Raw genomic sequence first — 14,323 nt, 5'->3', positions numbered from 1 at the left:
TTTAAGACTCCGTTGGACGGTGTTGCCCCCGTGTTTTTATGACGAAATGAAAAACGAAGACTCCATAGTTGCCATAGAGCTAGCCGGAACAAAAGACCCATATCCACGATTTTGGGAGGTTGACCAAGTGTATATTCCGTTTTCGTTTCATTCTGGTGGTGATTGGTTACTCGTCCGTATAGATATGCGAACGATGGAAATTACCCAATACTGGACAGATAAAAGGTGGAGAAATGAAAAACTTCAAAGCTCTAAAATGGAGATGTTATCATTGTTTTTCCCATGGTTTCTTGATCGTATACGCTACTGGAGAAACTCGAATAATTTATACGAGAAAAAAAATGGTTATGGGTTTAAGTGAAGTTAACGTGCCTCAAGACAAGGGTAACACTTCTCATTCAGGGGTTCTGGTTTGTATGATGATAGAAATGTTGGTTAAAAAGAAGCCCTTAGTGATTGAAAATGACGTTGATGAGGTATGTGTTAACTACCGACGTCAGATGGCTCATGAATTATATAAGTGCGCGTGGAACCCGACCTTGTTTAGAGTTTGTTGTATTGGCATCATGTTATACCTCTGTTTATTTTATGTTATCCAAAATTAGTTGTAAGTTGTGTCACTTGACTTTGTTACTTGTAATGTTAATCTTCAGTTTATATTATGCTATCATGTTTAACTATATTATTTTAAATCTATAATTACACATACAAATCACATAGTAATAGAAGTAACAATACCACATAACATAGCATACCACATAAATAAAAAAAAGAGTTCACCCTACGAACATCCATAATCAAGTACATCAAAACCATAAAAACATAACCGAGAACACAAAAACAAGTCCACATAAACAAACAAGTTGCCTAATGAAAACCCTATGCTGGTGGAGGTGGGTGCCCAGCTGGATGGTGCTGCTGACCCGAAGACTGAGATGGCTGGTGCTGATGATCCGAAGACTGAGATGGATAGTGCTGCCGACCCGATGACTGAGACGGATGGTGCTGCTGACCCGGGTGCTGAGGAGTAGGAGGGGGGTTAAAACCCTGTGTGAATGAACGTCGACATTTAGAATGGCAATGGCAGCATGATCTAGGATTTCTTGAGGACGATGTAACAATGGAATAATTGTAGAATTATTACGTTCATTTGTTGACAATGCGTGAACGATCACCCCATACCTATTAGCGATCATAAAAGCTGTGGACGGCATTTCCATCCAGCGTTCTCGTGGAGCCATTCCATAGCTTGACCAATGCAGGGTATTAAATACTCTATTACAACAAACGTCATCGAATACATGGATGTACACATTCCAATTACTCGTCATCTCTTGTATGAGTTCATTTCGTATATGGATCCAGTCATCTTCAGGACGACCTAGAGCAACAGCCGTAGACCGAAATCCACAATTTCCATCAGGAGCAACATCTTGTATATGTGAAACATACGGTTGAAGAATGTAGTGAACTTGCTCTAAATACTTGTGATGGTAACGTCTCAGCTGAGAAACCGGCACATAACTATGTCTCTCATTTTCCTGGCTACCCATATAAGAACCGTGTCTCTTATTTTCCTGGCTACCCAAATAAGAATTGTGTCTAGCGTTGTTTTCGACACCGACAAAGGAACTGTGTCTTGAAGGGTTTGCCTGGTTGGGCATGATTTCATCAACGCTTAATGATGTAGAATTACCGCGTTTGAGGGGGGGAGGGGCTCGTGTTTGCTATTTTCCTTAGACTTTGTCGGTGGACGCCCACAGTTATGTTTCTGGACTTCTGGTTGTTGACTGGTTGATCCTGGCATTACTAGTGAAAGAAACTTTGACAACATACTTTTTTTTCGCCCTTTGACTCTTTTTTAAATTGCTGTACAAATTCTTCTACCAGCTCGTTAGCTTTAGAGTCAAGACCTTCATCCTCGTCAACAAATAACGGATCGAAATCCAACTTCCTCCAATATATATCTATCGAATCCAAAGGAATGGTATGATCTGAAGTCAAATACTTTTAAATCATACATGCACATGGCATACCACAACTTGTGCGAACATGACACCTGCACGCTCTACCAGACTCCATCAACTTGTTGACCCGATTAAGCTCGTCCCATAATATATCTAGGCTTTACATGAAACATGATGGCGTAACTCGTTGAAAAGTGGTATGTTGTGATGATTCATTTTCTTCTTACGACTCTCTTCAAAGGTTGCTTTTATGGCTGTTAGCTGGCTCACCATGATTCGATCGATAATACCCACAAGTTTATCAAGCGTAGAGTTCCGGGTCACCATGTGTTTTTTTAGAAGAGAGAGTGTGCTCTCAACTCGATTCGTTGTGGTATTACTAAAATTTAGATTTTGGTCTATCCATACAGACACAAAATTTTCTTTATACTTATCGAGCCAGTTGGTGCTAACATAATCAAGTACTCCTGAAAAAAAATCAATAAATATGACAAATAATAAACAACTCTTGAATCAAGTTAGAACAAACACTTAATATGAGAACTAGATAAATTACTTTTGTGGCTGGCAATCAAGGTATCATGAAATCGCTTGTATCTTGACTCGTATTCAGAGAGAGTGCTAGACTTAACCAACCAGTTCCAGCGACCAAGAAACTGTTCGTATTCTTCAACGGTAGCGAAGATTTGCCTACAATGCTTTTTTACGTTCTCATTGATGTGCCATCTACATAGTAGTTTGGCAGCATTCGGGAAGACAGTCTCGCAGGCGTTCATCAGGCATGATCACAATCTGTTAATATCACACGTGGCATCATGCAGTTGTCTAACGTCGTCTTCAGCATCGTTAGCACCCACGTGAAATTATCCTCCTTTTCATTAGATATAACTGCCATTGCTATATGAAAGGTCTTGCTAGTTGAAGTTACACCAACGATTTGTACAAACGGAATCTTGTATACGTTTGTATTGTATGTTGTGTCTATTACCAACACATGCGAGAATGTACGATATATCATATACAACGTTGGATGAACGAAGAATAAGTCCTCCAGGGCATTTGTGGAAGGATTTGTGCGATGGTTGTGTATATAAGTCGTGTCTTGCAACAATTAAAAATAACCTCCATCGGGCTTCTTCCTCGGCAGTCCTCTTTACGGATCTTTTGCTCTTCATTGTACACGGTTTTGATGCAGGTCACATTTCTTTCATTCTTAGACTTTAAATTACATAGAATGTCACGTGGTGGCGCTCGATTTTGATACATATCATGTACCATAACCTTTTGAACAGGAGTAAGTCTGTCTGCGTACGCGTGACCCTCGAAATGTTGAACGAGTTCATGCTTGTGTGTATCATCAACCACCCGCAACCTCCAACCATTGTATTGTCGCAAATAGTTGCCAATTACGCTAAAATTGCAACCGATTTTAATTGTACCAGTACGCCTAACTATCGCAGTATAATTGTATGACTCGCCATGATCACACTTTAGCCAAACTTTACCGATTTCTCCACCAACGTTTGCCTTCGACCGTTGGGTTACTACAACAACACCAACTTCACAACCTATCGTTTTCGCCCAGTCCTTAAGTTCGTCGACAAACGAAAACAACTGAAAACAAATTTAACATTCTATTAAAAACAATATCGTCAAATATAAAATAATAGAAACACAATTTATAAAATTATTTTATACCTCGTTGGTTGAAAATGGTGAGACATTGTCGGAAGTTTCACCAACACAATTGTCTTGATTGTCATCATCAGAAAATGACATATCTAACTCGTTTTTTTATTATTAAATTATTTGATATGTTAGAATACTACGCAGTGAAACCATATAAGCTCTATATATATTTGATTGGTTATAACATTATGTCGTGTCATATAATTAACGGTGGAATCTTGTTTCGCGTCAAATAATTTACCGAATATTATATCGTGTCAAATAATTACCCTGCCTGTACGAGTCGTATAAACTATACTACTCGTATAAAACTAGTCATTCACGGGTCTTCCTAGACATGGTACACTGAACTAACGAGCCGTATAGACTATACTACTCGTATAAGTTTTAAGTCTAGTCAAACATTACCTAAAAAGCTATGAAAAGCTGGTATGTACGGTCTGAGAAGGGTGTGTGGTGATCCAAAACGACTCGTATAGGCTATACTAGTCATAAAGAGGGTGTATGAGGATTATACGAGTAGTATAGGCTATAGTACTACTCGTATGGATACCAACAATGTCTCGTATAAGCCATACGACTCGTATAACAATTTGGTCAAACACCTTTTTCAAAAAGCTGGTTGTTGTCAGTGTACGGAAATCTATACGACTCGTATAAGTTATGCGAGTCGTATAGAGGGTGTATGAATTTGAAGCAGGGTGTCTTATTAGCAGGACCCTTTTTTATTGAATCGAACAAGCAACGAAAAAACATGATACCAATATTTAATGCAACACAAATAAAAAATACAATCAACAATCGTTCTAGGAAAAGACTAAAACAGATATAGCAATCAACATTGTGATAATTGAATACAACTGCTAAATAATCCAAAAGAAACGATCAAACCCTATATCATAAACAAAGAAACGAGATCTAAATTTAGGTGAGTATCTCGAATGAATAACCCATGCGTCTAACTCTAACCCTTTTATGTTATTCATAACAAACGTATGGGCCTTGGCCTTCATAAGCTTTCGTCCAGCCCATCAAACTCTAGCCTATTTATCCATAAGCAGTACAAATCTAATTCCATGTGCAATCCCAGGCTTCCCAGCTATTAGCTCCAAGCCTAATAACATGACAAAATAATAAAATAGATAAAAAACAATTATGAGAAATAATAAGTATGTGTTTGATAATTGAATTGACACTATATGTTTTAACAGAAATCATATCCAAATGGAACAATAATCGACTCTAAATATAAATTAATCCAAGTATTTAAATACAAAAATGATGAATACCAATTGACATAGAACTCTAACTTACGGAATATTTAATCTTTTCGTTTATCTGATCTTTGAATAATAGTTCTCTTTATTTTTTTTCCTTCTTTCAGTCCCCTAGTTTTGAATCAAACTCCAAGGTTTTCAAAGCCGAATAACTCTCGCATCTTATTAAACTTGGTTCTTTACTTCACATTTAACAGCACACTGATATCTTATTTAATGTAGACATGTAGTCATATTCGAATATTAATTAATTGTAAGTTGAGTCAGTATGTTTATCAATATATTATATTAGCTGTTTTTACGTTCATGCCGGACGGAAACTGGGGTTTTGGGTTTTTACGTCTCAAACGAAGAAAAAAAAAGCAAAGCTAAACTAATTAACATAATTATCAATCTACTAGATACATATATTCTTCCATTCACAAACAAACACTTAAAACATGGAGGTTACAACTTACAACAATGTTACATAGCGTAAGATAGTTGGATACTTCTAGAGACACACCAAAAACACGCGCCAGATGCGCAATTCACCAACACAAACCCACGCGCCGCCGTATAACCTCCTACTCTCCATCATCAGGGAGTATTCAGATCCAAAAGACCACCGTCCGATCTCTTCTTCACACAAACCTCACCATCACCATCATCATCACCATCAGCTTCTGGTGTCAGATCTGTCAACTTACCGCCACCAATACCTTTCTCAAAGTACTTTACCGCCTCTCTCATCCGCCGCAAAATAGCAAAGAATTCATCAACTTCTTCTTCCGTCGGCGGTGGAACCACCACCGGATCTTTCTCAACCTCCTCCTTCTTCCGCCGTCTGCCGCCGCCGTCCGCCTCCCTCTTCCGCTTTCTCTCATCTTTCCCCATAATAATAATATTAATATTATTATTGTACCAAGATCTTCGTATTAGTATAATGGAAGCAAAGCATTATTTTGGTTGATATAATCTGGGAGAAAGCGGTGCGCACATATAATGCATATATGTGTGAACCCTTGGGTGGGCAAAAGTAAAAATTGCACTAATTTTGACGTTATTTTACTAATCGCGTGAAAATAACGTTAAAAGCGGCGGAAGGTTAATCAGGCATCATGTGGTGGCGTTGATAGCCGAATGACAAGGGCACATGCACCAATCAGCCGGTGTTCCGATGATTGAGTGTTATGTGTCTTATGTCCAAGGCTTGATTCAAAACTACTATCGAGCCGGGGGTCTCACCGGAAGCAGCCTCTCTATCCCTATGGGATAGAGGTAAGGCTGTCTACATCTTACCCTCATCAGACCCTACCATAGCATTGCTATTGATGGGATATACTGAGTACGATGATGATGATATTCTGGGAGAATACGCTATTTCTTTGAAACTACGGTTCACACACAAAACACGCATGTGTGTGTGTGACAACTATCAACTCTTGTAACAGAAGTATGTGTTTGGTTGGTGTGGACTGGACTGCTCAAATAAAATATTATTATTACATGGAATTAATAGTTGGTGACGTCGGTAGTACGTTTCAAGATGACGTCGTATCGCTTTCATAAGCACCGAAGATGGGACCCCTGATATTCTTTTCTTTTTTAAACTTTACATTTAAATAATTAATATTAAAATTTGAATGAAGTTTTGACCCATGGTTTTTTAAAGTTATAGTCTAAAAGGTTTTTTTAGTGGTATAATACTTTCATTTAACTATTAATTTTTGTTAGGCTGGGGTTAATGTCATCCACCCAACCGTTACTAAATATAACTGTGAGTTTCTTTTTGTTTTTTTTTTCAAATACTTTTAATACCAGAGGAGAGTATATTTCCCCAATTAATGGTTAAATCATTCAAGTGAGTATAAAGCATTGATGGCGAAGTTGTTCAACTGATGGAATAGTTGAAACATCGGCTATTTAAGGTTGGAATGATTTGAAAGACGATGTTTAAGTTAGGGAGATATATTTTCTCTTATGGTGTTTTCAATAAAGGTATGCGAAAAATAGTAAAAAGCCCCCTACAGTTGCTTTAAGTAACAGTTGTGTGGATGACGTTAGTGGATTAGATTAAAATTGACAGTCAAATGAGAGTATCGTATAATAGAGACCCAAAATAAACTTTTAGACTAATATTTATAACTTTAAGAGACCACATGGATCAAAACGGAAGTTCAATCTAAAAAAGTATGATGATGATATATTTTTATAATACAAGTACTTAAGAAACATTAAATTTCTTGTTACTTGTTTCAAGTACAACTCCGACAACGACCCAAACCTGGCTTGTGGTTCGATTTCCATATCAAATGACATGCATTGATTGTTAAACTGACAATTAGTGTTTCATGTGTATTAGTTATTAGATTTTAATTTATATATTATATATTAGGAATGACACGAGAAATGGACAGGAGGAGTCAGAATGTTTCATTACTATTTCAATTTCTTATTTAGTTATCATGTTTGAATGAAATAAATTATTACATTATGTTATTTCATAGGAAAATAAAGACTAAGTAATAAAACAAAATTGCTAGTAAGCGGCGGTGATGGTTAGCGATTACAGGTGACGATGATGGTGGTGGGGGTGGGCGGTGAAAGTCGTGTGCTGAGCGGCGAGCAATGATGGTGGTTGGTGGTTGCAGGTAACATGACGGCCAGCGGTAGTGATGGTGCTGGTGATGTGGAGGTGAGGTAGGGTGAAAGAGAAAATGAAAGGGGGGGGAGGGGGTATAGATGAAATGAACTTGGGGGTGTTTTAGATGAAATGAAATGGACTAGCTGGTAATATGTGATTCAATTCCATTAACCAACCAAACACTTTTTTTTATTTGATTCGCAATAGTTCATTCTATTTCATCTCTTATTAGTGCATACCAAACACTACATTAGTGATGGCAGTATTACGTATTCACTTAGTCGATTTCAACGTGCTATCCGTATCACGTAGATGTAAATGCAGGTTCATTCATACTTATGACCAATGTTTTAAAAAACAGTTTTTTACTCATACCGGACTGGACTTATAAAAAATAGTACAACCGGTTAAACTGGGTTGTCTCGAGAGGGTTCAACTGGGTTGAAGATATACTTCGTAATATCACATAAATGCAACTTAAACTTAAAAAACAATTCAAAAGTACATGATTTCATAATAAAAATAATCAAAAGCTAATCCTTAGTAAAAAAAATAATAAAAAAAACACTTGATTCTCAAACAAAGTTTCTTTAAAATAAAAGTGCGTAATAGATTTATGACATCCTTTACTGGTTTACTCGCTTCAATTTTATATGGTAGGTTAAAAGTCACTTTTAAAAAACATGGGTCACAAAAAACATTAAAAAATCTGTTGGGCTTAAAACCAGTTTGTCAGTTTATAATGGTATTTTTAAATGCCCGCCTAAAAATACCAGGCTTAAATTACAGGCTGGTTGTTCGAAATCCGATATAACCCGTTCAACTGCCAATATGAACCGGTTTCTTAAACATTGCTTATAACAAAATCTAAAGAGAGAAAGTAAGGGGCTGTTTGGTTCATTTAGATCTGAATGAGTCAGATCTAATGAGCCTCTGTCTCATTCAGTAACAACAATAAGTCTGAATGATTCAGACATAATTTTAACCATTCAGATGTTTTTTTGTTTGAAACCAAATAGTCTGAAGTCTGAATGAATCAGATGTTTCCATCTGAATGGTTCATTCAGATATAAACAAACAACCCCTAAAATTAAAAGGAGAACTATGAAATCAAATAAGCAAAAAAAACAAATATAGAAAATAAAGTTTAAATTCAAACGTGACGTTGGATCCCGGCCGGCACCACATACCCTTTTTCAGGAAAACTCTTGAGGGTTTTGTCTTCGGATCAGAGCCACTCGGATCAAAAGGATCATCAAACCGACTCCCATTCATTATTATCATGATTCTCCCATACAATTCAACTTCATGGATCGTTTCGCGGGATCTAAACCCGTACCAACCAACTGTTGGGCTGCTGGGGTTTTCCACAATTTTCTCCCCGTCATCAAGTCTTGAGAGCATTAAAAAAATCATAGACAACACAGATAAAAGATCGGCTCCTCTGTTCTTTTATGTGGACTTGCATTTAACATTGAACTCGAAAAGCTTTAAAAAACTTGTTCCAAATATAATGGTTGGGACTTGACTAACATCAGAATCCCGTAACCAAGGTTGCAGAAGACGCTAGCCGCTCCTAGGTCAGTTGGGTGGGGAGTGGTGAGTACTCTGCCTAGAAACTACTTATTGCTTCTAGTTGAATGATCAATGTCCTTATAGCAGTTTAGAACTGAGCTTTGAATATTTCACAACAAATTCCAAGATACGGCGAAGTGTAACTAGTACGTAGTATATCATGTTACGCCGATTGATGTTGGTGAGTTTTTAATGTTTCCAAGTAACTGCATATCACTTCTGATAATTATGAACATAGTTATTTACCAATTAGGTCTATGAGAAACAAAGTTTTTGGCGCGTGGGAAATTCTTTTCATCACTACATATTATATATAGGTGTCTTCAAAGCCTCTTCAAATAGAGACATTTATGAAGTTTAGTGTTTGGTTGGCAACCACCAACTGAAATCTTACAAGTTACAACCATTAGCTTTTGACAGCCGCAAGCCTTAATAGGTGCGGCTAATCAGGCCAATGCTATCCGTACGTGGAATCAACCAAACTTTCTTGATCTCGTTAGTTAGACAAGGATTTTGCTAAAATGGAATTTACATAGAAACAAGTATCCTGTTGTGATTCTAGCATATAATAGAATACCCTATATTATAATTGAAAATACTTAACATATATACTAGATATAATATACTTTTTATCGAGCTTGTAAAAGAGTTATAGTGATTTCACCAACAGAACCCACTGTTGGTCCAGATGAAATAGATCTAAGCTCCGACATTTCTTCTTCAGCAAAAAATGCAGGATGTTTAGGTGGAGGCAAAGCATTCTGGTTACCTAACATGAGAACCACTGACGACATAGTTGGCCTGTCTTCTGCATGGTGTTGCACACATAACAAGCCAATACGTATTGATCGCAGTACTTGCGACTCAACACACGAGGATTGCAAAGACGAACTCAAGATCTCCAGTGATTTACCTTCTTTGTAAAGTCTCCATGCCTACATAACGTCACAAACAAGACATTTTGATCATAATTGGGGGATCCAGTAGTAAGAAAATATTTTATGAAATATAAATCTGAAACATGTATTCAAACTACCCTTCTAAATAAAAGAGAACACATACACAAAAACTTACATGTCCAATAAGGGTATTGCTGTGTTTGTCATGAGAGAAGAATCGATTTTTCTTCCCATACACAATTTCAAGCACCAAAACTCCAAAGCTATATACGTCTGATTTTATAGAGAAATGCCCATGCAGTGCGTACTCCGGAGGAATATAGCCACTTCAAAGAAGTTTGAAATGAGAAAATAAAATAAAAATAGTGCAATTGAATGCATATTTTTTTATACTTACTAGGTTCCAACCACTTTGTTAGTATTAGCTTCAGTCTCATGTCCTCTAAACCTTCTTGCAAGACCAAAGTCTGATATCTTCGGTTTCATATCCTTATCCAACAAAATATTGCTTGCTTTTAAATCTCTATGTATGATTCTTAGGCGTGAATCATGATGCAAATATAGAAGCCCTCGTGCAATCCCATGGATAATATTAAAACGACGAGGCCAATCAAGTGTTGAACTTCCAGATGCATCTACCAAAAAGTTAGTTCACTAAATTAGTCAAAGCATAACAGATTGTACAATATATAGTTAGTGGCAATATATATAGAACCGAAAATATATTAGTCAAGACTCTTATTCGCCATATATTCGTATATCAACATTCTTTCATTTTCCTGAATGCAGTATCCAAGAAGCTTTACAAGATTTCTATGCTGCAGTTTTGCAATGAATTTAACTTCATTCCTGAACTCATCCAACCCTTGTGTTGAAGTCTCCGACAGCCGTTTCACAGCTATTTCTTGTCCATCGTCCAAAACGCCCTAGATCCCATTTATGTTAAATGTAATCCTCACTAAATTTTACAATGACAAACATATATTGATAATATTACCTTGTAAACCGGACCAAACCCACCTTCACCAAGCTTATTATCGAGAGAGAAGTTGTTAGTAGACTTAGCAATGATGGACAGGCTATAAGACGACAACTCTTTATCTTCCTTACTCTCCGTGGTGTAGTTCACATCTTGAGCTGGTACCAAACCTACAAAGTTGGATAGTGTAAGTGTGTTTACCTGATATCTAGTTCCCCTAGTTTTAAACCCCTCCTAAAAAAGAGAGATTGTTTGGACCACCTAGCATTATCTTGTGAGATCCTTTCTTCTTTCTCCATGCTAAATAAAGTGCCAGAGATACTATTGACACGACTAGGGAAGTTGACATGACTAATATGATCCTTTGTTTCTTGTTGTTCGTTCTAGGGCCTTCAATCGAAATGAATATAAATTCATAAACACAACTGAGAATTTTGTAAGAAGTTTCATATATATGTGTGTGCGTGCATGTGTGTGTATACATACTAACCCTTACCTGCTAGTTCAGAGGCATGCATTCTTAAGTATAGTGATTGAGTTCCATCATTTGCGCGTATATCCATTAGATCACCGAACCATAGCAAGCATCCACTTCCTCCATTTCTGATATCTAAATTAGCATACGCCACACACGAGCAATTCCTCCTGCATCTCGCTTCACATTCGGAAAGTGTCATGGTCTGATCGTACCATGAGTGATTCGTGTCCAGGAATTGCACACCTGATTTATTAAGAAAAATATCTCCATACCCACATGCTAACGGTTCTATCCGTTGACACCCATTTGACCAATCTGTTTTGTCCCATTCTTCATGGCTTTTTGGTTTAAAACCGTCCAGGCATTTACAAGAAGGGGCACTATTAATGTCACAGACTCCATTGGGGCCGCAGATAGTATAAGGGGAACAATTATTAATGGATGTGAATGAAATTGCCATCCAAGTTTGAGTCTGATTGATCCAGTTTAAGTATTCAATTTTGCCATATGGGTCCAAGTGCATTCTTGTAAGAATTGAGTTGCTCACAAGTTCATATTCAAAGTATCGCTCGGTCTCATTGAATACAAACTGTATTGAGTTCTGGCCTAAATTAGGCATCCCACTAAAAGTAACCCCGTTCCATGGTCCGAATCTTGACCATGAATCATCCTGCTCCTCACGCATTTGCGGATACCCATTTGGATCCACTCGAAGAACATATGGACCCGCAGACGGGTCATCAGTGCTCTTCCATGAAGTCAAGTGTCTGTCTTTTCTAGTTATCAAGTCTATACCGATTCTCATTCCGGAGAGAAGAGTGTCTCCAGGATAATCAAAACTTTGCCAAATTGAATTTTCCTGGTCCAGTAAAACAAGATTTCCAGTATTCTGTAGCTGTGCCACTAAACTAACAGATCCCGGTGAATTTGTCGGCCAGATTACCTTGTTGTTACCGTCGAAAAGTTGTAATCCAGCTTGGCTAATTCTGAGCTCACCAGATTTATTGATTAATGGAGTCTCTTTGTTGGCAACCCACACCACCGTGCAAGTAGATATCTTGTTGTACCATATTCCGACATACCGATTCTTTGAAGTGCCGGGGCTAAAGAACCCCAACTCAAAATTTCCACCAGCTGAAACAATTGTATCACTGTCTTTGATGATTTGATTAACTGCTATATTGTCCACAGCTGCACAAGTTACGAAGTATGGGATTAAGACACCAAAGCATAAGAAAATAAATGTTAGCTTCTCCATAATTAATGAACTTGCCCTTCAGGAGTATGTGGGTTTAAACATTAAGGACTTGTATCAAAACAAGTGTGGAAAATTTGTGAAATAATCCAAAGAAGGTGAGGTCCAGCATTTGATAATTAGAAATAAGTGGTCCAAGTAAACGCAGCTTACAAACTCTTATCTACACCTCATGATTTGACACAATTGGACTAAGTTATCATCACACAATCTTTGATATGTAAGTTTTTGGTTTCGCAATTTCCTGTTAGTCTTCTTAGTGTGTAGATGCTCAGTTTCACTTTAAAATTATTTTATGGGTAAACAAATAAATAACTCGATAAGACAGAATTTGTTTATACAAGAATAAACGCGATGTTTAACGAAGTATGTAATTCCTTATTTTAATCTAAACCAGATTATTTTTTCTATATGCTCGGACCACTACATGTACAATTGTTGTAGTAAAGCGTTGCAAATCATCTTGAAAGAGTGCAACACATAATGAATCACCCCCGATGCTCACTTGCAACTGATTACTCATTTCCACCGACGACCATTTGTCACTGCTGAATTAACCTGCCACTGTTCTTTAGCCTTGACTGATGACCCCAGCCAAAGGTGTTACCCTGTGGACCCAACAGGGCCAACCCAAGGCGACCGCCAACGGGGTGCTGTAAAACTTGGAGCAACACCAACTTGAAGGACCCGAATGACTAATACGAAAAGTGCAAGGATGGTACGGAAGATCTCAAGGGACGGTTTGGTGGAGATCCAAAGTTCAGGGGCCAAGTTGAATAACTTGGTGTCATAGTTATCTTTTATTTATTATTAAATAAATTAGAAGTCTCGTATGTTTATGTTTCCTAGTTTGAGTAGGAGTATGGTATTGGGTGTTATATAAACTCATCATAAGTTTCTTTTGTTTAAGGTAGAAAGAGTAGACGAGAGAGTAGAAAGTATTTTGTTCTTATTTTCTATTAATGAAAAGAGTCGCATAAATGTTTTATGCAAAATCGTGTTTGGTGTTCTTGATTCACTTGTATAAGGTTTAACAAGTGGTATCAGAGCCTAACGATCCAGGATCGTGTTTCCTACCGGTGACAAGTTTTGATTGAAGTAGCGGTTTCCAATCAAAGGAATGAGAGGCCAAGAATCCGATCGCAGTTAAAGTTCCGATCAAAGGTGTTAGAAGAATCTGATCGTAGGTTCTCAAGATACGATTGCCGAAAGACTACGTTCGAAAGGTCCCGCGGTTTGTTTGTTCAATTAAGCAGGTGTTGTTGGTGAGAATCTACTCTGCAATCAAATTACAATAATATATTATATTGTGCCTTTTGTGAGTTTTGAGGACTAAAGACCTTTTTGCAAGATAAGACAATATATTCTTTCTTTTATGTGTGTTCAAGAAATAAGCCATTGTTGGTTTTGACTTTTTGCGTAGTCCAGAAGCCAGCGGACAAAAGTGCAGTTGTTGTTTTATCTCTTCAACAATTAAATTAAAAAGAGGAGTCCCATCGAAGTTATTTTTCTTTTTGGATATTGAAGAATTCGATAAAAGGAAATAAAGAATTTGATTGCAGCGAAGAAACAAAAAAA

General features: G+C 37.3%; 2 protein-coding genes and 1 pseudogene across 2 annotated transcripts; all 3 read right to left on the bottom strand.

Moving 5' to 3' along the window:
* Positions 1 to 5,328: 5,328 nt before the first annotated feature.
* On the bottom strand, positions 5,329 to 5,894 carry LOC143574909 (uncharacterized). The gene has a single exon (XM_077059410.1). It carries the CDS (start codon positions 5,807 to 5,809, stop codon positions 5,513 to 5,515), a length of 297 nt encoding a protein of 98 aa, XP_076915525.1. The 5' UTR covers positions 5,810 to 5,894; the 3' UTR covers positions 5,329 to 5,512.
* Positions 5,895 to 9,666: 3,772 nt separating this feature from the next.
* LOC143574897 (G-type lectin S-receptor-like serine/threonine-protein kinase At4g27290) lies at positions 9,667 to 13,390 on the bottom strand. Its single transcript, XM_077059402.1, has 8 exons — positions 13,311 to 13,390; positions 11,509 to 12,989; positions 11,274 to 11,402; positions 11,031 to 11,182; positions 10,749 to 10,959; positions 10,431 to 10,668; positions 10,209 to 10,359; positions 9,667 to 10,069 (listed from the first exon to the last, which is right to left on the bottom strand). Exons 2-5 carry the CDS (start codon positions 12,746 to 12,748, stop codon positions 10,759 to 10,761), a joined length of 1,722 nt encoding a protein of 573 aa, XP_076915517.1. The 5' UTR covers positions 12,749 to 12,989; positions 13,311 to 13,390; the 3' UTR covers positions 9,667 to 10,069; positions 10,209 to 10,359; positions 10,431 to 10,668; positions 10,749 to 10,758.
* On the bottom strand, positions 9,764 to 10,519 carry LOC143574901 (G-type lectin S-receptor-like serine/threonine-protein kinase SD1-1 pseudogene; annotated as a pseudogene).
* Positions 13,391 to 14,323: the final 933 nt, after the last annotated feature.

This window comes from Bidens hawaiensis, unplaced genomic scaffold (genome assembly GCF_021521415.1).
Source record: "Bidens hawaiensis isolate Kalapana, Puna unplaced genomic scaffold, B.hawaiensis_p1.1 tig00027138_1, whole genome shotgun sequence".
Taxonomy (NCBI): domain Eukaryota; kingdom Viridiplantae; phylum Streptophyta; class Magnoliopsida; order Asterales; family Asteraceae; genus Bidens; species Bidens hawaiensis.
Note: the sequence above shows the minus strand (reverse complement) of the source record. Positions and strands in the feature narration are given on the sequence as shown.

Coding starts and splice junctions, on each gene's coding strand:
- LOC143574909 (XM_077059410.1), bottom strand. CDS start 5,809: ATGGGGAAAGATGAGAGAAAGCGGAAGAGGGAGGCGGACGGCGGCGGC.
- LOC143574897 (XM_077059402.1), bottom strand. CDS start 12,748: ATGGAGAAGCTAACATTTATTTTCTTATGCTTTGGTGTCTTAATCCCA. Junction 11,403..11,508: donor GCATGCCTCTGAACTAGCAG/GTAAGGGTTAGT, acceptor TTTCGATTGAAG/GCCCTAGAACGAACAACAAG. Junction 11,183..11,273: donor ATCTCACAAGATAATGCTAG/GTGGTCCAAACA, acceptor CCAACTTTGTAG/GTTTGGTACCAGCTCAAGAT.